At 40.2% G+C, this 24,367-nt stretch overlaps 1 protein-coding gene across 1 annotated transcript; it reads right to left on the bottom strand.

Moving 5' to 3' along the window:
• Positions 1-15,138: 15,138 nt before the first annotated feature.
• Positions 15,139-22,773, bottom strand: RWDD3 (RWD domain containing 3). Its single transcript, XM_014884714.2, has 4 exons — positions 22,657-22,773; positions 16,963-17,441; positions 16,139-16,254; positions 15,139-16,040 (listed from the first exon to the last, which is right to left on the bottom strand). The coding sequence occupies exons 1-4, from the start codon at positions 22,739-22,741 to the stop codon at positions 15,926-15,928; spliced, it is 795 nt and encodes a 264-aa protein (XP_014740200.1). The 5' UTR covers positions 22,742-22,773; the 3' UTR covers positions 15,139-15,925.
• Between the last annotated feature and the right edge of the window lie 1,594 nt (positions 22,774-24,367).

Below are 24,367 nucleotides of genomic sequence, written 5' to 3'. Positions count from 1 at the left end.
TAGAAAAACAGCATAAAAACTCATGTTGAATATGGACTTTCAGTACAGAAAAAAAGAATTGACTATGGAACACAGACAGCTTCAGAAATTCTACAGTCTTTTCAAACACTACTAAGCTGTTCTCCATTTGATGTTGTCTGTTGTCAAGGGCTTTTGCAGTTCTCTTGTAAGAAAAGTAGCTGCAGACATAAATGCTTGAATAAAGACAAAACTTGCCACATACTACCTTCCCTTACCCCTCCTCACATTGCTTTCTCTCTCAAGTTTATTAACATTAATAACTGGAAGTACTGATGTAGCGTTTTAGGATATTAGACCAAACCTGCAAATTAATGCATTGGTTCATCACAATTCATTAATCAAGTCTGTGCTGGATTTAACAGACAGCAGATTATTAAGGACACCAAATTACACAGACGAAAAAGCCCAGTTCCCAGAGGGTCAGCTGTAATGTGAATGGTTTTGCATAAAACCATAAACCTGCTATTAAATTAAAAACAGGCAAAAATTATGTCCACTGCTTATCTGAAGTAATTTTTTTTAAAAGGGACGCTACGCTAATTTACTTCTTAACTGGTCTTGGTTACACAGCAAAGGACTAAAGGTTAACGGCAATGGCTCCTCTGATGCTTGGTTAAGCAACTTACACTAACATATCCTGACTGAGGTGAAGAAATTAATGAAATTACTACTGTAATTCATTACTAATGGAAAATTGTCAATGCTTTCAGCCAGCAGTTCACACAAATTTTCTGCAGACATGAAGACCTAGTACAGTGACTCATGCTCTTAGACTTGCTACTCTTATTTCAAGTCCTGGCACCATTCATCACGGCCGAACTTTATGCCATGCTATCCAGCAAAGTTGAACAACCTTTGATCTCAATAGCTGAGGTCTTTCTACTTCTGTGACACGGCTTTATGAAGGAGACAAAAATAACATGTAATTTTCAGCATCAATCTAGGGAATGCTAAAATAGAGGAGAGAGGCAGAATCACTGCAACTAAAATCCAAAGCATAACAAACATAGGAAAGGTTGTAATTTTCCAACTAATGATGCCAAAAACAAACAGTGTAAATTAGTGTAAAGTTTATATATCAATTACCAATAGTGAACATCAACAGTTAGTAAAGAGCCTAAACAAACTTGTCCTGTTGTACTACATAGTCCTGGCTTCTCTTTATATTCCTCACTAAACTACAAAAGAGAACATCAGACCAAGGGTAGCAAAATTATCCATCCCAAAAGAGAGATATTCATCTCTGACAACTGTAGTAGTTGTCATCTACAGAGAGCAAGAATATGTCATATTGTTATGACTTTGACATAAATAAAGTATTTAATATTACTTGACTGCATATAAAAGAAAACACCTAACAGGAACATTCTTTTACACTGATTTATAGAACAATGTTAATTTATAGAACATTGTTTTATGGTTGTGGAGTTATGCAGGGAAGAAGCTAATAAAGATAATCTTTATGATCTTCCCATTGATTTGCTTTTCGTTTCTGAGCACGAAAGATACTATTTCTGATGGCCATAAATGCCCAAGAGATGACAACTGTGCAGTGTGTTTCCCAAAGGAGCAGCAGGGTTACATTTATGCAAACAAAAATCAAAGTTGGAATATCAGTATGGTTTTCTCCCATGAGGAAGAGCAGAATTAAAAGAGGTAAGGAAATCCCTACCCCTATAGGAACTCAACAAAGCACATCCAAAACTGCTTTGACTCTTCTGTGCATCCCACCATGTGAAATGAATGGAAAGATTTGGCACAATGGTAGTCATATCAGCATAGGGGGAGTTTTTAATGGAAGAAGATGGCAGATTTGCTGTCACATTCTTCCCTCCCTGTGGGGAGTGGGGCTCTGTGGGTAACACGGCCAGAAAGTCCCTGTACATCACCTATTTTAAGTGATAGATGGTCTCCTCAGGAGAAACCAGTGTAAGTAAAAACCAAAACAACGTGGACCAGCCTTTCTGCCAATACTGCCCATTCCTCATCCTTATTCCACAAGCATCCCATCAGCTGCTTATAGGGAGCAATGCTGAGACAGGCAGGACCTCAGTAAACTCCAACCAGCATTTCTCAGGCTAAGCTGAGAGGAAAATTAGCATTTCTCATAACTCAGAGCAGGGTGTTATAAGAGCTCTCTCTCACTCTGGCATTGCAGTGCACAGCAGAGCAAAGCTCTGTGTGAGGAAGTGTCTGCCCACTTGGCTTTGAGTGCTACTCCTACAGATTAATACAGAGCACAGCTCAGAAATGCAACCTGGAAATCACAGGAACAGCAATGTCTTCATGGAAAAAAGATGCTCAGAATGTATGCAGTGTAAAAGCCTCCAGTTATGTTATTTCATACATAAAAAATGCCTAGACTTCTACGGTAATTCTCACTGAAATCAGACCTTTGCATACACCTCTTTACTGGGAGATTACAATGTACTGCATCAAGTACAATCCTTTTGCCTGTACACAGGCCAAATCTTCTAACACTGCAACTTACAGTGCAAATCAGTAACCTTCTGTCAATTGTTAAAACATTTTAAAGCATTACTTTATTTTTATTCTAGATTAATATATCATTTATATTACTATTTTAATTTTAAAACATTATTTTGCAAACCCCACTCTAGTATTCAGTGGGTTAGTACACATAGTCCCATCCTTTATGCCAAGTGTCCCAAATACCTGGGGGATTAGGGTGACACATAGCACATATATATAACACTGCTGCAATAGCTAGACTTCTCTATATTACAAGCAGGTGAAAACAACAACTAGTTTAAGAGCAACAACAAGCACACCTTCTTAGCACTATAGAAATTACAAAATGTTAATGAATGTGTTGAAGGCGTTCCTTAATTATATAAAACTCTGCAAAGAATAACATGATTTAAATTTGTTATTCAAATGCTTTTAATTTATAACAGATTGCTACTTCAAATACAAGTATTAAATCTCTATTAGATTCATTGAGGTAATGCACTAATATGCATGACTGAGATCTTAAATTCCTAAGCAGCAATAGTGTTGGCTAGATGCAATAAGGATTACCTTAATTAAAACACTATCCTCAGCATCTCAGAAGATTTAATCCAAATCTTTATATAGGGCACGTGCATTATCTATCTCCAGTTAATAAAAATATGACCTACTTTGGTTACATTTTAAAATTTAATCTTGATTACCATTTTGTTAATAGAAATAAGATACTAAAGACTTTAAAGACAAGCCAAAAGCAATTTTGCCAGCCTAATTAAAATACTATTTAATGGCCTCAGAAGGAGCTTTATATTTATGCATCACTGTGGATGTAGACTTTTTAGAAATGTTTTTAAAATATCATATTAGACAACAGACTCCTAAAAATATACCTAAGAATAACAAGTGAGATTTATAACCAACGAGCTTAAAGCAGAGCCTGAGGAGATTGGGAGAAGAACTCCTAAACCCCACAGGGACACTTTGGAACACACGAGCTGTTCTGATAAGCTCAACAAGACTCTGCACTTCTGTAGGAGGAGGCCCATACCATGTATCTTTGCAGAAGCAAGGCTTAAATTAATCATAACACTCCAAATGTAGCGTCAAGTTACTGCTAAGTAGTAGTTTCCAAGGAGACATGATGCTTATCAAAATACTCTGATGCACTGCAGGCTGCCAGATCTAAGACAGCATCTGAATGGTTTAGTGAACTTCTTAGAAAAATGGAGCTTATTCTGCTTTAAACCAGGGACACAGCAGGCTCAGCAAGAAGGCAGAGTTTTGTGAGAGCAGGGGGAGCACACATCCACACCATAAACTTTCTCCTGTACATACTACTGCCATGTTAAACAGGCTAAAATGAGTGAAGAGAGATCACAGCCAGTCAGAGCATGTGGTCAGAGCCCCCACAGGGCCACCACTTCCCTAGAGCCACCCGTTCACCTCACGGGATTTCTCAAGCTGAAATTGTCCTTTCACAGCGTTGCTCAGCAAAATGAAGCCTCCCTGTACATATCATGTTCTCCATACAGACAAAAGCATGCATCCTACAGAGACAGCACGTCCTTCAGACCCACACAGACGTGTCACCTACAATATCCTAAAACAGAATACTTACTTTTGAAGGTACGAATGTCAAGTGATGGGTGAATTCAAAGTTTTGTCCATCTATCACCCAACAAAAATTTCTAGCATACAGAGTTCCGCTTGAGAAAATTAATTCAGATTGGACAGCTCTAGCTATTACTGGGTTTCATTTGTTGAAAGGGTTTAAGAGATGAAGGAATCTTGTTGCTTTCAAGAGACACAATGCTTATGGCTTTCTACTGAAAGTGATTACCATTTCATACATTGAAAATGAGAAACCATTCTGGGTGAACAATGCCACAAACCTCTCACCAGGATTCTCACCACAAGAGGCAATTCCCAGTTTAATTAAAGTCACTACACACTGTTTTCTCTTGATCTCCATCATGTGGAAGCCACCTGCTCCAACAAGGGATCCAAGCAGTCAGTGCCTACACGTGGAGTTTCCAAAGGTTGGGAGACCAAGTAACATGAGTGACACTGCTCAGAGGAGGCTACAGGGAGACACACACAACCCTCACTGCAGCCTGGGGTCTCCACTCACACTTTCTGCTCTAACACACTGTGCTCTGTCTGGCACTCTCTGCTCCCTTCCCTCACACTGGTTTTAGCATCAGTTTCTAGTCCAATGTCTTTTTTCTCCTCCCTCATTTAGTATTTTGACTCTATTTCTCCTCTATTTTGTAATTCTTTGCTGGCCCCTTATCAATAAAAAGTGTCTTTCCAAATCTCAAATACAGCTTCAGGAAAAAACAAGAGTAATGATGCACTTTCACAGGACCATAGAATATCCTGAGGTGGAAGGGACCCACAGGATTGAGTCCAACCCCTGTCCCTGCACAGCACCATCCCCGCAGGCCCCTGAGAGTGTCGTCCAAACATTTCTTGAATTCTGCCAGGCTGGTGCTGTGACCACTTCCCTGAGGAGCCTGTTCCTGTGCCTGACTACCCTCTGGGTGAAGAGCCTTCTCCTGATATCCAACCTAAACCTTCCTTGACACAACTCTGGGTCCTGTCACTGTCACCCCAGAGGAGAGACCAGTGTCTGCTCCTCCTCTTCCTCTCGTGGGGAAGTTGTAACTGCAGTGAGGTCTCACCTCAGTCTCCTCCAGGCTGAACATCAATTTTGCCACACTCAGTCCAACAGCAGCAGCTGTTACCCAGAGCCATTTTGACTGCCATGTGCATGGGCATGGCCAGCAGCATCCTGTCCTGTGTCTCTGTGGGTCCCCAGCTCTGCAGCCACCCATGCACCCACTGCCACACACACCCTGGGGCTGTTCTCCACAACTCCCAAAGGCTGATGGCCGAACATAAGGAGTTAATTTTATAAGAGAGGCGATTTTGTAAGCCTAAAAAAACTGATGACATTAGAAAGCTCATTGTAAATTTTACATAAAGAGGTCTTGTCTCTTTATCATGTACATAAATGTCACCCACAGGAAGACTGTTGTCACAAATGCCTCCCATGAGTGCCAGATCTGTCGGTACACGGCATATAAGATGCTTGTTCTTCTAGTATCTGCACTTTTAAGCAATTATTAATTCCTTAAACATTTAAAACAGACCTTTTCAATTGTGCTTTCACCTCTTGAGGTCAATGCAGCAATCTCAGCTTGTGTGGCTCATAGTCTCTCTTTTAACATTCATTTTCAAAGACATATAAAACACCCAGACAAACTAAGAGTCAAAAGCAGACTCCTGAGGCTAAGATCTGTTTTTCCCCAAAAACTCTTCCATATGTTAATATGGAACCCTTTTACCAGGCTTCATGCATGAGACAAGGGATTCTAAAATATTCCTTATCTCAGGGAAAGCACAATAGTCAGGATTTTTCCCCTTTCAACTCTCAGCTCTTCCTCTCCATGAGACCATAGGCTGCAAAGATGATAAGGAGAGTATTCTAGCAGATCTATCCCTCTCTCTTCCTCTATTATTAAGAAAGCGAAAAAATAAAAAACCCATTACCTCCAAAATGGAGGCAGGCATTTTGTGAGATAAGCCACTCCTCCACATCATGTATTCCACCAAAGGGATTCATACTAGGCTCAGTATCTTCTAATAGTTTCATCAGTTAACATTAAATTGGTTTCAGATAGGAAAAAAGAATTTTCCTTGCACTGCACTAAATAATATGCCTTTATAGACACTGCATAAACTACATTTCTGAAGAGGAACAACAATTATTGTTCCATTTCTGTAAGTGACAGATTGACAGTTACATCCCATACTGTCAGTAATTTGCTGTCTAGTTGACTTTCACCACTCGATTATTTTCTTACTGCTTACAAATGGAAAGACATTTCATGGTAAAAAGACAAAAGGATGGTGTTTTGTAGCACAAAGCTCTGGAATTAAGGACTTCTCATCTTCATGACACCTAGACAGTCCCTTGTGTCAGGGTTAGAGATGCCCATACACACAAACCCACCCATGTAACTTGGACAGTTGATGGGACAACATGGCACATAATGTATGTGGGGTGACAGTCAGGTGTCCCCACAGGCACTACCAGTACCAGTGCTCATGCAGCCTAAAAACAGCTCTGATATTCATCTAACCCCTTGTGTCTGTCACAAGGTGGCCAGGAACAACCACTGCTGGGAACAGCCTCTGCTCCCTTTGCCTGGACAGAAAGGACATAACTTTCTCCCAGCCCCAGCAGCCAGAGCCACTTCCTCAGTTCTGGAGCCAGCCAGAGGGGAATCTTGCCCATCTGGTGCCCCTTCAGCCAGCAGCTGCACCAACACAAACTGCAGGAGAAAGCCTGGGAGAATGCATGGCCTGCTCCTGGAACAAGTAAACCTTGGCTCTCTTCTCTAGGTCACTACTGGCAAATGGAGACACTGAAGTAGCACCCAGCCTGTCCTGAGCACAAGCACCCTCCATGGGAAGCAGTGGCTTTGCCGTGCCAGCTATAGCTTTCCAGGGAAATGACACTTTGTCACTAAAAACCTTAGGATGCTGTCCTCATAAGCCAATCACTACATCTTTAATTATAATTAATAATTAAATTATAGTTAATAATCACTTACCCTTTAATTACCCTCCTGGCTGCATTCACTATACAAAGAGTTGTGAAAGCAGATGGACCAAAGAGCAACGTTAACCACTGCACATTTCTGGTTTTTACCATATTGTGCAATGATCCTCTCAAATCACCAAAGCTTCCTGTTCTCTGAAGACCTTCAGTCTTGGGTTTATCAGTGCAACATCCACCCTTCTTACTTTGTATCCAAGCTGGTACCTGTTCAGGAAGCTTCCCTGTTGGGTTCAGGAGTCCCTCTCGCAAACTGGAGCAGGGACTGAGGTCCCTTCCCCACTGCACATCCCACACTCACACCACAGCTGGCCCACGGCACAGCCTCAGACCTGCTGCTCCTGGAAACAATTCAATCCTTGTGCAATCACTAAATAACAGAGTAACAGCTGGAGCTGGTTTCTCCAGGCTGGGGGCAGTGGGGTCCTGCCATGTCCCTGAGCATCCAGTACCTGGCTGTGCCACAGGTCAAGGGCCCTTTTTGTGCCTCCTTTTCCTGGGGCTTGGGCTCACCCAGAGCTCCCTGCACTCAATGTTGTATTCTTCAGCACACTTTGGAACAACTCACATCATGTTTGACCTTGAGAGGCGACCTGAGGTCTACTGCAGGGTATTTGTTCACATACTAGTTCTTGCTCAAATGTTTCAGCACATTCCAGCATCCCTTCCGGCTTTAACAGGAAAAAAAGAACAAAACCAAACCAAAAAGCACCCCTTACCTCCGCAGACAATAATTTCTCAAATACATGTGCACAACACAAAAGCTATCACTTCAGATTGCCAAAAGCTATATTTTACCATGAAAATAATCTTTTCCCAGACTGTTCTGGGGTTTGCTTGTGTTTGGTTTTGAAACTTACGAATGAAATCTACAGATATGTTAAGAGTTGTGTTACCCCTTCATAGTATTCCAGAAGTATATCCCTTTTCTTTCTGCTGTTGGAAAGCTGGCAAAAATGGAAACTCTTGCTGCTGGCTAAGAAAAAAAAAATTAAATTCTTATTACTATTCAGAAAATTCTGACCTCCCCTTGCTGCTAATCCCAAGGGTCCTTGCAAAATATTGAATAACAGGAGTTATACTCACAACTTTCTGTAGTTTATACTACAGCAGTTGAAATTTTCTAATGCTTGTTGCAGTGCTTTAATGATTTACTGTTAATAAGACATTTTTAGGGAGCTGAAACCCATTCTTATTCATATCCATAAGAAACCTAACAGTTAAAATTCCTCTTAGAACTCTATAACATTCTACTTAAGTAGGAAAACTTTTGCTGATAAACTATTATCCACAACTCATTTGTTTCAACTTAGCAATGAATTTCTGGAAAAAAATCCATAACTTCATAAGCAAGAATCAAACCTTCCCCCCTTTTTTTCACAGCTGTTGCTAAGAACTATGCAAAAAGATCCCAGGGATTAGCTTTGCGTTGTCCCAGATGCTGAAAACTATCCAGCTTTCAAAAACCAGTGTTCTCCAGTACTGAACAGCTTCACCCTCTACAATCACCACCTCTCTTTGGGAATGATTACACAATTTTGTTACCTTTTCTAACAGATTTCATCGGTTTAATCAGAGCCAGTACCAGAACTCCTGTGGATATTACCCACAGTGTTACACAGTGAGTAGCCCAGCTTTCATGACTGTTCCAAAGCTGAGACCCTAAAAAATTGTCAGCATGCTGCCTGTGCTTCCAAGCTTTGCCTTTAGCTGTCCCCAGTCTTCTAGCACAAAAAGCTCTTTAGTGCCAGCATCAGGCACTCCTGAGTAGAAATACCTGTTCTCCTCTGCTAAGCACTAACATCAGCTTCTACCAGAGCCTGGAGAGATGGCAACTCTGGACCAGTGGGGGGACACCTTTACTTCTGCTCTGCTTTATGACTCTTCTTCTTGTGACAAATCTTTTTTTTTCACAGCTTCAATATGTAAATTAAGTTTCTCCTGAGATTCTATCTCTGTTCCATTATTTCTTTTAAAAAGCATTCCCCTGCTTCTTCAAAATTAACCTGAAGGATACCTGTAGCATCTTTTAGAATCATAAGAACAGAACTCATAGCAAGCAACTGCCCTCTCCCTTCCTGCAGCTGCCTTCAAAATAAATTTAAAAATTAATGGGGAGAAAAAATAAATCTGGTGCAATGCTGGCAGAAAAGACACAGATACTGTGCCAAGCACTGTACAGCCCAGAAACTCTGACTGACACCCTCATACCCAGCTAAGTTTACATCATTTGGCTTCTTGTCAATGCAAGGGTAACCCTGAAGTCCTCCTTTGCCACACCAGCACCTCAGAAATCTGACTTTCTGGATTTCTTGTAGCTATTCCAGTGGAGTGTTTTTTTCCCTTCTGTTTTTGCTCTTATTAGATGTGCCTTGTCTAATTCCTACTTAAAAGCTGTTTCTTAATTCCATAGTAAATCCTTGATCCTGAATAGGTTTGCAGTACTTAAATCTTTTCATGCCAATGACTGCCAACATCACCCAGAAATCTTCTTAATTGATGTAGAATTGAAATACATCAGGTTCCCAAGACATTAGACACTATTTGAGTAAGGACCATCTAAAATCTCCATATCAGGTGTCTATAGAATCAATGCAGAAAAGGTCTTGTAAAAATCAAACACTTACCTGTATTCTCTGATTCCACAAATAAGCAGAATGTATTTTTTCCCCAAAAAGTAATTTATCAACCCCCTTAGCCCTTGCTTTCCAGAATGCCCAAATTTTGTAGAAAATCTGCTCCTGGGAGCTGCTGGTCACCTCTTCCATCAATCTTCCCAAGCACTCGGAGCTACAACAGCTTGGTTTTCAAACCATGAGGCTTTTGGAGTTTGTTGCCTCTACAAAATCTCTGTCATTTCTGAGTCATCTGAGGACAATTTCTAAGAACTGCGCTAATTCCTTCATGGACAGCCTACAGCTCTTGAGTGAGGTTTGCCGTTTCTACACTTGTGAAAACTTCCACTACTTGTTCTCAGTTCTACACGCCGTCTCTGCTAAAAAGAGAAAATGACAATGAAGATGCATATTTATTTCAGACATTTCTACTTGAAGCTTGGATACAGTAGCAACTTCTTTGCTCATACTCCCAAACTTCTTTCCAGAGAGAAATCAATGCAAAAAACCCTTCCTTTTGGCTTCTCTGAGAGCCACATCACCACTGTTTTTATTGCCGTCTGTTCCTTTCTAACATCTCCGCTTCCACCAAATAAAAATCAGCCTCTGGCACAGCTCAATCCATACAGTTCAGCTTCTGTTCAGCATCTCACGTGGACAGTGTTCTCACAAGCAATTCAGTTATTTTACTTCAAAAAAGAACTGCTTTTTAATTTATTTTGAAAGGTAGTCATAGCACCCTATCACATAAAAATTTATCCTGCCTCTGTATGCCACTACAGATGACTGACTGATCACAGACCAATAAAATCATTTTCCATTTGTCTTTTTTCTAAGTGCAACTAAAAAACAGCCAAGGTTTTTTGACAAAAAAAAAAGTACCAAGTACTTTGAGTTTACCACCTTCAGTCTTAAAATCGTGGCACTGATTTTGCTGTGCAATGTTCCCTGGGATTAGCACAAGTGTAAACTTCAGCTTATTACCCTCCATGGCAGTAACATAAGAGGAGTACCAGAGAGCTTTCCTGATGTAAAGCTCAGATCAAGCATCAGCCAACCATGCACCTTCTGCATTGGTGGAATTCACTCCATTGATTCTCTAAGAGAAGTTCCAGAAATACCCAGCTAATCCCTTCAGTCACAGTCAGATGTTGTCAGAAGTGGTCCCACAAAGGCCTGGAGAGCACCCTGCCTTCACCCAGCTGGCACTGAGATCCAGTGTAACACACTGGGATGGTCTGTTAAGCTCAGCTCCAGAAAACTGATCACTGGACAGCCTCCCACAGCTGCAGGAATGTAAAAGCTGACAACAGGAAAAGCAACACAAAGTAGAGTTATTGTTCTCATGCAGAGACCTTTTGTAACAAGTCTCATCCTGAAACAGTGCTTTGCATTCAAGTTATAATGGATAATAATGTATACATATAAAGAATCACAGATATTTACAATGGGAAATACTAATACAATATCGACCCAAATTCCATGATCGGCTATGTTCTAACACAGGATACAAACAGATTACTGGTATCACATTAAGAAATACAGAGAAAATTCAAAAGTGCAGCAGTTGCTACCTCATTACCATAAAATTAAAGCATCTAAGTGCATAATTAACTCAAAACATTCACGGATTCATCTTTAGAGTCCAAAGAATTCCTTAAATTAATGTATTTTAGGCAAATTTTTCTGTCACCCTAAAGAGTTCTTGTCACTGCAGGTTAACACTTTGAAGTTAGACACAAACTAATATAAAACCCAATTTTTGAACATAGCACAGAACAATAGCTGCAAAATGCTATCAGCATATTTATATTCCAAGTTCCATTTATGTCTATAATTAAGAATATAAACAATCATACCTCTTGCATAAGATAACAAAAAGTAAGTATACACACAAAATATAAAACCATAGCAGAGTTCTGCCAGTGCTGCCTGTGTTACACACAAAAAGACAGGAAGATAATGCTTAGTATTACTACAAGATATATTAAAGTTGATTCCAGCAATTGCACTATTTCATAATATAAGCAATTTCAGTCTCAAACTCTGGCAGAAATACAGTGAAATACAGTGAGTGCAACATTTCATCATCTTATTTCAAATGTACTATAGCATGATTGCTTGTATTTTCACAGATAAATCTAAACAAATCAAGGGACACTAGGCTTTAAATCATCCATATATAGGGTTTATTAAACTATTTTTAAAAGAAACAACGTAAACAAAATATTTTTTCCACTATGAAGTTTCTTAAGCTCGTTACAGTACCCCTGCATATAATTTATACTAATCTCAGTGGGTTTCATGGTTCATTCACATCAGAAGAGACAAATGTTCTTATTATAGGAAACTGAGATGCAACTACCAAACCACAAAACTCGGCCTTATTCACAAAACAATCAAATCTACTTTCAGTTATTTTTAATTGATTGTGTCAAGGATTTTCATATAGGAGTTCTTACACTGTCCTGTCCTCCATGTAACATCAAATAACAAATTCGGGGTGGTGGGGGAGAAAATAACGAGACTGAGAAAGTATGAAAACCAGGTGAATTCCCAATACTGATGATGGCCCCCATTTATTTCCCTCCTCTGGATCATTCTTTTCTCCTCAAGCTATTTCTTGTTTTTCTCATACTTAATAAGCCAAGGTATTAAAAAAGACCAGTCAAATCTCAGTTTTGTCCTAAAAGACTTGATTCTTCAAGTTGTCAGTCCTATTGCAACATCCTTCATTTTAGCCTGATTTTTTAAAGGAAACTATGGTTATACATCTGTTCTGCCCATATAGAAGCAAGCATGCTTATACTACGAAGTTTCCCTAGAACATCTGAATTTGTCATTTCAATTAAAATGAGAGGTTAACAACCGGAAAGAAAACAAGTACATACAACTTTGATGAAAAAGGTAACAGGTGAAATAATGCTATTCATACCTTAAAGATTTATGCAAGCAATAATCAATTTATGCACAATAAATACCAGGCACAGGGGAACCCACCTGGGAAGACATCATCAGGAATGGAACTCCTGCAGGGAGGGCTTCATGTGTGCTAGTGCTTAGAAACTAGCAAGGCCACAGGAAACAAAGCTTTACTGACCATGCTGTTTGAAGAACTATTTATAACACCATATCCACAAGAAAGCTACCTTCTAATTTGTTAAATCACCTTTAATTTGTGGGCTTCTTCTTCCTTGCAACTGAATTGTCAGATTCCAATACTTACATACACTTCACTAACTTTTTACACACTGATGCATTTTTTTTCCCCTGCTTCTTGTTCTTCTGTATCTGTGCATTTTGCTCCTCTGTGCCTGCTTCAGCTCCCTTGGAAGGCAGAACATGCACCACCGGACCCATCCTGATGACTTTTGTGCCCCTGAGGCTCACAGGCTAGCTCATCTCTTTTTACAATGAATGCAAACAAACCGTAACTTAACAGACAGCTGCAACATCCTTCCAAAAGGACAGCCTTTAAAAATATTGTTTACTTGTCTGAAGAGGAAATATCCTCCTACCCTTCAAAATAAGTGACATTGATAGCTGGGCAAAAGTATTTGCTTTAACAGAATCAGACAGACATCAGTTTTCATGTTCTCTGCTGTCTGAACTGTATCAAGCTGATCAGATTTGCAGTTCTCTTGAAGCACATCAAAGCTATAAACTGCAGTCCTTTCCTACAGTGAACTTGTGGATTTGTCCAGTGTGAGCTAGTGAATATAAAATTCAATTATGGTAAAAATCCAATGTATAAACTGCATTTTCCATCTCCAGAAACACAGAAATAATCCAGCTTCTTACAACAACTTCACCTGGCAGGAAGATGAGCACAGATCAGGAGAGAGCTGCAACTTACCCAACCGTCACTTTTTCTTTTTAACTCGTTGTTGAAGAATACCAGCTCTGGCTAAATACTTGACCAAGAAGGTATCAGACAATAAAACTCAAAAAGATATATGGGTTTGTATTCAAGTGCAACTGGCAGCCACTGACAGCACAAATGGCTCTTCTAGTAGGGAAGAAAACTTTAGCATCTTGCAAGAAAGATGACCACGACCTACACCTCAATTATTTTTGAAGTCACACGCATTTTGCAATCACATGAGTGGATATGCCATTCAACCTGATTCCTAAAATCAGCAGATTTACAATGCACCTGGCAAAATCTTGTAACATTTAGTTTTGCAGAGAGATACAGATTGTTTTCTTATGCTGTACATGCACAGGCCTTTTCTTGAGTTTTGTACTTGCCAGGTCTGTCAAAAAGTATAAGGAGAAACCCTCTGCAGCTTTTCAAAACTTTATACTGCACTGACACACAATTTTTCCACAGATATTTTACCTCAGAACAGCTCGATTCTGGAAACTGTAATTTAAAATACATGTTATTTTAATATTTTAAAGATACTTCTGTTTTATTCTTCTTTGTAAAAATAAGAAATTCATCTTCACATGCACTTAAAATGACAGAAAATTAGAGTTCTTGTCTCTCAGGAAGCCATTTCAAAATAATACAGAACAGATTTGTAAAACCTCTTCAACCCAGTTTCTTTTCTACTGAGCCTGAAGTACTGTATGTGGCAAACATAAAAGACTCATTAAGAAGAACTTTGCTACTATCTCAGTAAATTAGCATCAGTGTATAAAATAACATGCAGCATACATATTAAAGTTGCTCTATATTAGGAAAATCACCAAAATCCTGAAAAACTTCAGAAACCTTTAAACAATCTATAACCCTTTATGCATCTGATATCTCAAACAGTAAAATATAAACATTTTCCTAGTCTCATTTAGTTGCTTTTGTAGAATATATAAAGAAAGAGGTATGATCTCATGGTCTGAGCATGAAACAGGAAATCAGATCTTGCCAAACCACACTTTCAGAGCTAAACAAATTGTACTGGTCTTCCCTCAGTACAATGGAAATAAATTAGTTTATACTGAATTGATCAAATCTGTTTAATTACAGAATACTTGAGACATTTGGCTTCTGAGACTGAATTTTATAGAGCAGTACAGCACATGTTTAGCTGCATGCTAAAGCCAATTGAAATGGCAAATGGCAGTGCTAGTTACTAAGAAACTCATGATTGCAGAATTTTTATTACTGGTTAATTTATCTAGTCTTGTTAGAGAATGATTTCAGGTAAAATAGAAACCAAAGGACAGACATTAATAATCATAATAAGTAAGTACTCAATCCTCCCTAGGTAAACAGAACTTGCACAACTTGCACAATTCATAAAATTAGGCATATAAGTTGTAACACTATACAGATGTAAAACACAGACTACTGATAAAAAACAATTCAGGTTGGCCAAGGCCAGTGACCAATCAAAAAAAACAAATAAAACAAACAAAAACAACTTGGCAGAAGCCTTGAAAGACAGAAGACTGAAATCTGTATATACTGCTCCAGTTTAATTGAATCAAGATATCTAAAGCTGCACAGACAGTAAAACCAGGTAAAATGCAAAAAGATATCTGTAAACTATCAAAGAAAATATTACAATTGGTTTTGCCTCAGCTTTTTATCAATTTAAATCCTCCACGTGGGTGTTTTTGTAAATTTTAGAATAAAAACTAATATTCAAAGAGACACTTCTAAGTTTTTTAAGGCCCCAAGTGACATGAGCTTTTTCTTCAAATCAACCATCTAGCATTTATAGCCAATTACAGGGAGAATGAAGAATTAGCAGATTAACTCCTAAGGGATATTAAGTATATGCTGTCCTCACATATTCAAATGTGTGTTCACTATGTTTTTTAATGGAAATATCTTCATACAGACTTCCAAAGCAAAATTAATCATGCTTTCTAACAGGCCATTAACGACACATTCTACCATGAGAGAGAAGAAACAGAACATTGAAAAACGGGACTCTAAAACAGAGTCTGACTAGAAGACTATTTTTTAACATTATTTCCTCCCAGTTTTTCATGCTTGCCATGCAATTACCACAATTAACATCACTGTTTGGAAAAAGTTATTAATTAATACATAAATGTCAAAAAAATTATCAGTTCTTAATGTATTAATTGCTCTCTTCTTGCAAAAAGATGACTACTACTGGTATTTTTTGCAGAAAAGCTTCAACGTTGTTTTGCCACATTAGTCCTTTTATCTTCTATCAGCATCTGCAGTCAACTACTGCTTTGGTCAAAGGTCCAGTGGTTTCTTACAATTTTATTTTAAGAGAAGAGGCACAAACTCAGAGAAAAGAGTTGTAAGTCCTGCAGTTTCAAATTCCTTTTGTAGCTCCTCTGGTGCTGAATATTCTTTGACTTCAAACGTCTGAAACCTACATTGTAAAAGGGAAACTCATGAATATGCCTGCATTTGTCAGAATGTAATTATCGATTCTGTTACTTTTCTATCCACAACAGTACTAAATTATACCTTTTATGCTGTGACTGTACTTCTGTTTCACACAGTACTCTCATCATTTTCTCTTTGCATTTCTTTCCACTTGAGTCCACATCTACCTTAGCAGTTTTCTGAAGAATCAAGTACTCCTAAATGACAGGAAAAAATCCCAATATATTAAATGTCACCTAGTATTTCCAAAGTTTAGTAAAATGCAAAAGCTCACTCAAAATGTAGTCTTTTTTTCAGAACACAGCAATCAAACTTTGAAAGTGCCCATCCCAAAAAGTGCACGACTGCTTCTATTCATCAGTTTTAAGTTAAGTAGGCCTAAGTGATTAAGAGAACATGTTAGTTAGAAAAGCCAAAACATTCTCCTCCAACATCACCACAAAAACCTACCTAAGGCAGAGGGAGTTTGTATGTACAGACAAGAATTTCAAAGCCCAGGCATGCACTAGGAGCACCACATGGTTTTAAGTCAAAGAAAGAGACAGTTAGCAATGAATTAGAAATATGTCTGTTATTAGTTCCTAACCAAAAAATTTTCCACTTTCTGAGGCATTTGGGAAATACAGGAAACTGAATCTAGGCATATGAAGGTCAGGAAACAAAGGGATATGTGGGTATAATTCCAGTGGGAAGCAAAGCAATACAGGCTACAGGCCTACAGGTATCACTGAATAGAACACCTTCTTTTTCTTAAATACAGAATAAAGTTGCTGCGTCTTCCTACTCTCATAATGATCAATTTGCTTCCAAAATTGTTAATCTTAGAAAAACACACACAAAATATTCAGACACTGAGGTTTCAGTGGTAAATCGATAAAACTAGTCAACATTCATTGTTCCTGCACCTTAATGCTGCTCCTGTCACCCTGAAGAAGAATCAATATTATCTTGCCCATGAACATCAGTCTTCCAGTCAGCCTTAGATTTGAAGCCCATTTTTCCACAGTTTTCACATATTTTGCCTTTGCTCTCATGTGATCTAAATGCAAAAGGAGCATCCAGATACCATCTTCTGTTCCTTTTGACAAAGTAGTTTTTTCATTGCAAACTGTTGCTGATTGCTTAATGACATCTTTAAGATGCTGCTGCACCCAAAGAATCAGATCGTGTACCATGGGTTCAGAAAGATGCTGCTTTGCTTGTTCCAGTAATTTCTCTTTCACATCCATACACTGGGCCCTTGTAAGCTGGTCTGAGTTAACAGAAATATCCGGTAGAGTTGATGGGTAATTGACTGGTAAATGAAATAACAGCTTTAAAAGTACATCTGTATCCAGCAGTTCTTGTACACTGATTTGAATTCTAAATGAGATTCCATGCGTCTCTGGAAAATAGAAAAAAAATCATTAATAGTTTGCTTGAAGTTGAAATACATAGATACCATTAAATCATGTTATTTTCTTTAACATCTCAACTCAAATAACTGACATTTCCTATAAAATAAAAGGGGGTGACTTTTTTTCTACAGCAAGGGAGCTTGCAACCAATGGCTCAAGCTATACCTGCAGGGAATCCTGAAATGAAACACTTCTATAACATAGTAGAAGGAAAGTTATTAACACATTCTAAAAAGCATTCACACCTTTTGGCTCTTTCTAAGTCTAGACCAGCCAGTAATAAAGAATTGTCTCTCTCAAACACATAACTCAGCTTCCACAGCTCAATAGCAAAAGCAAGAAAAAGCAAGGACACCTGAAAATAGAGACTTTTCTGGATGGACTCAGCACTGCCCTATGTTTGCTCCTAAAGAAATCTGTAAGGCTTCTAACATCAATACTAATGCAAGACAAACACAGTTGCACCAGGTATTTTTAAGACAATCATTCAAAAGCAGTTCCACACTAAGCAGATACTTGGAAAGAAAGAAGTCAGATTCTTTGTCCCCTACAACTTGCAGAGAAAATACACTTAAATCTTTTCTGCCAACTCCTCTACAACAAGGAAAATATCTCTGTTGGACACCTGACCCTAGATACTACATATATAAATATGCATGTTCTCATACTAATGCATGTTTATGTATCTTCATATCTGCTCAAAATCTGTTGGTCTATTTAAGAACAGAATTATTTTCAGAGTGAAAAGGATACACTCAGTATGCAGCAGGAAAGGCTAAAGACTACTTCATCCTGATAAATCACATAATCAAAGATGCTAAATATGAAAGTTATGTACAGTATTTCATGAAATAAAATCTTCTTAACTAGAAGTTTCATAGAAAAACAATACAGAACTTGACAAAGTGAAAAGCAGGGACAAAGACCTAACCTACTTTCTCTCTTCTGCAATGAAGTAAGAGGGTATCAATCAGACAAAAGATGATCTTCCTCAGATGTTCTCTGCTTCACCCCTTTGATGCATTCTAAACACTTCACTCCTTTTCTTTCAAAAATTGCTAAAATGTCAGGTTGATTCACTCTATGAGGGCAGGAGAAGCCAGATTTGAAAGGCAGATTAGAGGAGAGCTGAGTTTCAGAGCAGGTCTTTTGAAGTGACTTGCACTCTTCCCCCTCTACCTTACCTTACCTTCCTTTACATGACAGTCAGATGAATTATGTTTGATTAGTATTGCTGATGCCACTAACCAACCTCTCACTGTGCCTCTCACATAAAATGTACGATTTTGTATTTGAAACGTACCAAAAAAAAGGAAGAACCTAAAAGTGACTTGGACAGACGTACTTTAGAGAGACAGACGTACTTTGGACAGTGGTACTTTAGAGAGCTTATCCAAGGGCTTGTTTCCAAACCTCCTTCCTGGGTCATACAAAGAACTTCCAAGGTCAGAGAAGTCACAAAATAAAATCAGCAAAGCCTTCAAGCCCAATAATCAAATTCTAACAATAGTATAAAGAAGTCTCCAAACATCTACAGACCATCACTACCTAAGAGTCAAATCCAGTGGTGAAAGCAGTAGATAGAATTCAGTGAAATCACACGCAACCATGCCTGTATTTAGAGGCACCATATGTCAAGAGCCATTTCCTGCCAACAGGAGTTTGTCTTCAATCCTCCAAGACCCTATCAAAGGTTCCAGACTAATTTTAAGATAAATGCATTCCTCAGAAAAACACCAGCCTTGGCAGAAGACCCTTGCACATGGTCAGTAGCTACAGAGGAGGACCTTAAGCCTGCTTACTCCTATCTTACTTCTATCTCTGTCTTCTGCTGCCCTGACAAATATTTCTTCCTGGGCCCCAGCAGCAGTAGCTCCTCTGCCATTACGTGAGCTCAGCACACATAATCACAGACACAGGCAGAAAACCTGCCCTGCACACACAACCACTGCACCAGACAGTGCTGCTGGCCCTTGTCCCTCAGCCGCCACCACTCAGGGCAGCCCCACCAGGTACACAGCCAGCTGGCATCTGGCTGAATGGGGCAAGCATTATCGTACTCCTGCCCCTGAATCACTTTGTTTTAAACTATATTGCCAAGAGATTTTAAAATGCACGGCCTACACAAGTTGCAAAATACTACTCAATTGCCAGCTTAATTACAGTGACAGAAAAACATGTTACCTTTCTGATAATCCTCCCAGGATTATCACAACAGATCTCACCAAACTCAGAAGCAATACAGGGAAAGACAGGACAACCCTGCCCCTCTGACAAGGGTCTCCTGCTGCAGTGATCTTACTCTTAAGCCTGCAAAAATCTCACACCTTTCCTTGTGATGAACTAATCTGAAGGAAGCAGAACAGCCTCGAATCCCAAGGTGTATCACCCTGAGCCATCAGGAAAAGCCCAGCCGTGCTCATTTACATCTGCTTCAGACTTACTTTTAAAAAGAAGAATCAGTTCAAAACCTTTGCAGGGCTACAGTATCTAAAGTTTATTTAAACCTTGCAGCGTCCATTTTCTGCACCAGCGCTGCAGACACTGGCAGAACAAAGAACAAACCACCGGCGCCCTGCACAACCTGGCTCCAAAGAAATATTTCCTTTGTTTGCACATGCTACAAGGGCCGAGTTCTTCACAGCAACATGGTGATTATTTCTGAAATACAAGGTTGGGTATGACTGTTCTGCTGGCATTTAATGTGCTAATCAGACTAAACTCAATACATTTTAACTCATTTTCCCCCCATAGCTGCATGCTTATCAGTATATTTAGCTCTAGCATACTTCAGATTTTTTCTTATGTTTCATGTCAACCAGACAGATATCCCCCTCCTCTCCTGCCCAAAGGCATTTTATGCAACACATGCAGTCTATTTTTAAATTCAGAAAATGGCACCTACTAACGTACAAGCTTAGAATATCTAAATATATTTTTATAGCAAGCTTGGTGAACAGAACGAAAGAGAACAGATTAACAATTAAATTATGGATTTCTATCTGTAACACTAATCTTTGCAAATAGATATGTAAGGTAAAAAAGATAGGCTGTAATTAGTTTATTTAAATTCATCCACACATTGGTTTTGATAAAAACACATTTTACATTCTGAATACTTGATTGTTAAATTCCAAAAAGCCAAAGTTTTTACTGTACCAAGAGACCTGTAAAAGCATTCTCTTACATTCCTCAAAACCATGAATCCCCAACGGCCTCCTTTTTGATCCCATGGATCTACACACAAATTACTCTTAATGTCTTAGAGATTGCATAACATAACAGTCTTCCTGGAAGTTATATCTGTGTGCCATTTTTCAATGGCAATTTGCATGGTTTGAAGAGATAAAGCAAATGTAAGCTAATGACTGGAGCAAAAGTTAATTGTATACTGACCAAAGATTCTGCAGCTCCAACAAGTAAATTCCAAGAGTAAGAAAAATACCAATAATCACTGTTGTAAAATAATCTCTTCAATTCCAGGAGAAAACTATGTAAACTAATCAAATATACCTGATCCTACCATATCATGAACCCAGCCCAGTTAAAGGCCCTCCAAGGTCATATAACACCAATATAAATAAAATAGCCTACTCCCATCGTGCACTTGTGACAATGTCCGGGAAGGTTTTTAAACCTTTTAGAAGCCGGTAACTCATAAATACAAAATCATTTTTCCCTCTATGAAGCACAGAGAAGAATGTGCCTGTATTTCTCAACAGATTTGGAGGAACAGACCCATATATGCAACATTCAGATACGTTCACGTTTTTTAAAATTAACATCTGATAAGCGTAGATACCGCTTTTTCAAACTAGGCTCAAAATAACATTCTTGAAATTTTTCACTTAAAAATAAAGCTCAGTTGAAACATTTTATCAATCATATTTTAAAAATACAACCCTAAATACCAATTAAAAAAATAATATGGCAGAATTACATGCCTGCACTGGAGCAGGAGGTGTGTTATGTGTATCTAGATACAAAATTCTGGGTTAAGATTACTGTGGTTAACTGTGCTCCCTGCAGACAGTAATGCCTATATCCAACCTCTCCCCTCCAGCATAGTCACCTGAGTATCTCCAGTGAGTGAGACCGCACAAACTCTCCCAGCAGCCTGCAGTACTCTGCCACCCTCACAGTAAAAAAAGTTTCCTTATCAGTCCCAGTTCTTCAGGGCTGAATGTGCAGACAAAATCTGACAGCAGGCCACTACATCCATCTTTAGCAGCATTCCTAAATACTTCACTGCAGCCCAACCAGCAGGAAGCTGCTCACTGTCCATCACTCTGCTGGGGAGGTGGGCAGAACTCTGCAATAGCTCCCAGACACCGGGACCTGTGTCTGGGCATGTGTATCTCTCTCCAACAAATATATAAGAGTTGTCACATCTGTGGTAGGCACTAAGCAAAATTTACTAATGGTAAGAAACTGAACAGACACAAACGCTTGCATATCCCACCTGACAGAGCTGCTATTGTACACTGGATCTACTGAGATTTATTCTCCCTTGCTGAAGGGTCATGTTCACAGAACCATACAACACAGACTGATAAAAGCCATCTCTTAACACTGTGTTCTGATCAGTGGCCACCACGGCCAGGGCAGAAACCATGAAGGCATCTACACTCCCTGCACTCTTTACCTACAGCATCCAGCAGCTGATGGGAGCAAGTACTACAAACCTGGTCATTCCACCCATGGCACACACGACACGTCAGCCTCAGGACCCTGTACAACCTACAGTGCTACACATCTTGCTGAAGCAGAGCAGGAGAACATCTGGCACATCACAGTGCCCACGTTATCCCAGAAAAATTCAGATATAACCCAATGCTTCTCATGCCCTACAACAGCCGTACCCCTACTCAGTATCACCGGATAAATACCTGGTCTTGTTAACACGTACAAGATTTACCTGCTTGTTCACCTAGAGAACAACCACCCTGTTCCCAGCCCTGCCGTCGCTCGCCCCCAGGGCCTGCAGGGCTCTGAGAAGGTCCCTGACTAGAACCGAGCAGGGCCCGCTGGGCCCCGTGCCCCGAGCGAGGCGGGGACACGCCACAAGCGACACCAGCGAGCCACTGAGGGGGGGCTGAGCACCGCCCTGAGCGGCCCCGGAGCGCTTCCTGCCGGGGCTCTGCCGGGCCGGGCCGCTCGCGGGGGAGCCCGGGCTGGGGGCAGAGATCGCTGCCGCCTCACCTGAGGCCGCCAGCAGCTCGCAGGCGCCCGGCTCGCAGTAGATGGCGGCGAGCGCCGACAGCTCCTCCCGCGCCAGCTCCGACATGGCCGCCGGCGCGCGCCGCCGCGCCCCCTGCCGGCCGCGGGGCCTGCACCATGGCCGCCAGGGGGCGCCGCCCGCCCGGACCGCGCCGCAGGGAGAAGAACAAAATGGCCGCTGAGTGCGGCGGGGCCGCTGTCCCGTGTCCCCACGTCCGTCCCTGCACCTGTGTCCGTCCCTGTCCTAGGAGCCCGCTCTCTGTCCCTGTGTCCATCCCTGTCCCCAGGAGGTCGCTCCCTGTCCCTGTGTCCGGCCATGTCCCTCCGTCCGTGTCCCAGGGGCCGAGCGTTGTGCTGGTCTGACCCACAGGGAGAAGTGCCGGCTCCCTCGGGCTGTACACGACCCCCGGGACTGCAGCCGCACATGCCCGTGCACAAAGAGGTACTAGAATATAAAAAAATGTTTCTTATCATCAACTGCTGTGGCTTCGCAATCCCGTTACCAGCCCTCACACCGAGGTTGTGCCCTGCCAACAGTTCCATTACGATGGCCAAAAGCTAGGCTGGAAATAAATCCCCATAGAGCAGTGTCTATAGAACAGGTATTTGTTTATTGCAGAACTGGTCATGTCGGGGATATCTCCGCCTAACTCACCCACGTCTGTCAGGTGCTGTGGTATATTTATACAGTAAGTATTGCTTAGTGTTCCTATGTCACTACAACATCATCACATACACGCCAGAACTAATTTACACAGTATGAGCTCATGGTTATTGGATAATTGTTTTGCGCTGTGCTTGCACCTCCCCAGTTCAGGGGGTCTTTGATGAAGGCTTCCAAGATCTTCTCTGCATCTGAACTTTTCAACTTTGTCTTTGGAGCATGTACATTTACAGTGTTCCCTGGTCTGTCTGGTCTTAACCGGCCTAAATTCTTGGTTTTGTGGCTAATTGGCTTTGCACTTGCCAATTTTTCATTAGTACTATACTTACCGATCTCTACAGCTATCGACCTGGCGAGTTTTTCCTCTTTTTTTTGTCTATTCAGCATTAATCAAGTAGTTAACCATTTACTAACCTTTTATATAATGTAATGGCTATTTATATCAGGTTATATAGGTATAAGAAGCTATGATTCAGGTATAAAAAGCTATGATTCAAGTTATATAGGTATCAGGTTATATAGATGCATCAGGTTATAGTGATATCTTATAACTCAAGCTATATAAGCACCTTGGAACTTTGATCTAAGTTATATAGGCATCAATTAACTCCCAGGCAAAATCATCCAGTGCCTTCTATTACTACAAAATCACTTTTAAAAGCCAGGGCTGGGGCGGGGGGGTACTTTTCAGGAGAGCATATCCTGCTATTTCTAACCCCTTAACTTGTGTTGAAATAACAAGAACTGGTGACTGAGCAGGGGGGAAGGAAGATGCTGGAAGGGAGCAGCACAGTCAGGCCACTGTCAAAAAGAAGGCTGTAGTGGAAATTAGCCTTAGAAGTGCCTCCATTCTATTATTAAGGACTTCCTTACCCTGGTCTTTCTCCCTTCTCCTCTGCTACTTTGCATATTCCATTTTACATGTTTAAATAAGAAAGTCGATGTAAATGTCTTTTGACTTGACACTATCACAAGACATGGAGGTCCCTATGAATAAGTTACTGGACTCTGACATTTGGAAGTCATCAA

The sequence above is a fragment of the Sturnus vulgaris genome, chromosome 9, assembly GCF_052056855.1.
Source record: "Sturnus vulgaris isolate bStuVul1 chromosome 9, bStuVul1.hap1, whole genome shotgun sequence".
Lineage (NCBI taxonomy): Eukaryota > Metazoa > Chordata > Aves > Passeriformes > Sturnidae > Sturnus > Sturnus vulgaris.
The sequence above is the reverse complement of the archived record's forward strand: the minus strand, read 5'-3'. Positions and strand labels throughout refer to the sequence as shown.

Bases quoted from the DNA above. Each gene is read 5' to 3' on its own strand.
- RWDD3 (XM_014884714.2), bottom strand. From the start codon at position 22,741: ATGTCGGAGCTGGCGCGGGAGGAGCTGTCGGCGCTCGCCGCCATCTAC. The intron at 17,442-22,656 runs GTGAGGCGGCAG...TCTATTTTCCAG, and splicing joins CGAGCTGCTGGCGGCCTCAG to AGACGCATGGAATCTCATTT. The intron at 16,041-16,138 runs GTATAATTTAGT...TTTACAATGTAG, and splicing joins GTACAGTCACAGCATAAAAG to GTTTCAGACGTTTGAAGTCA.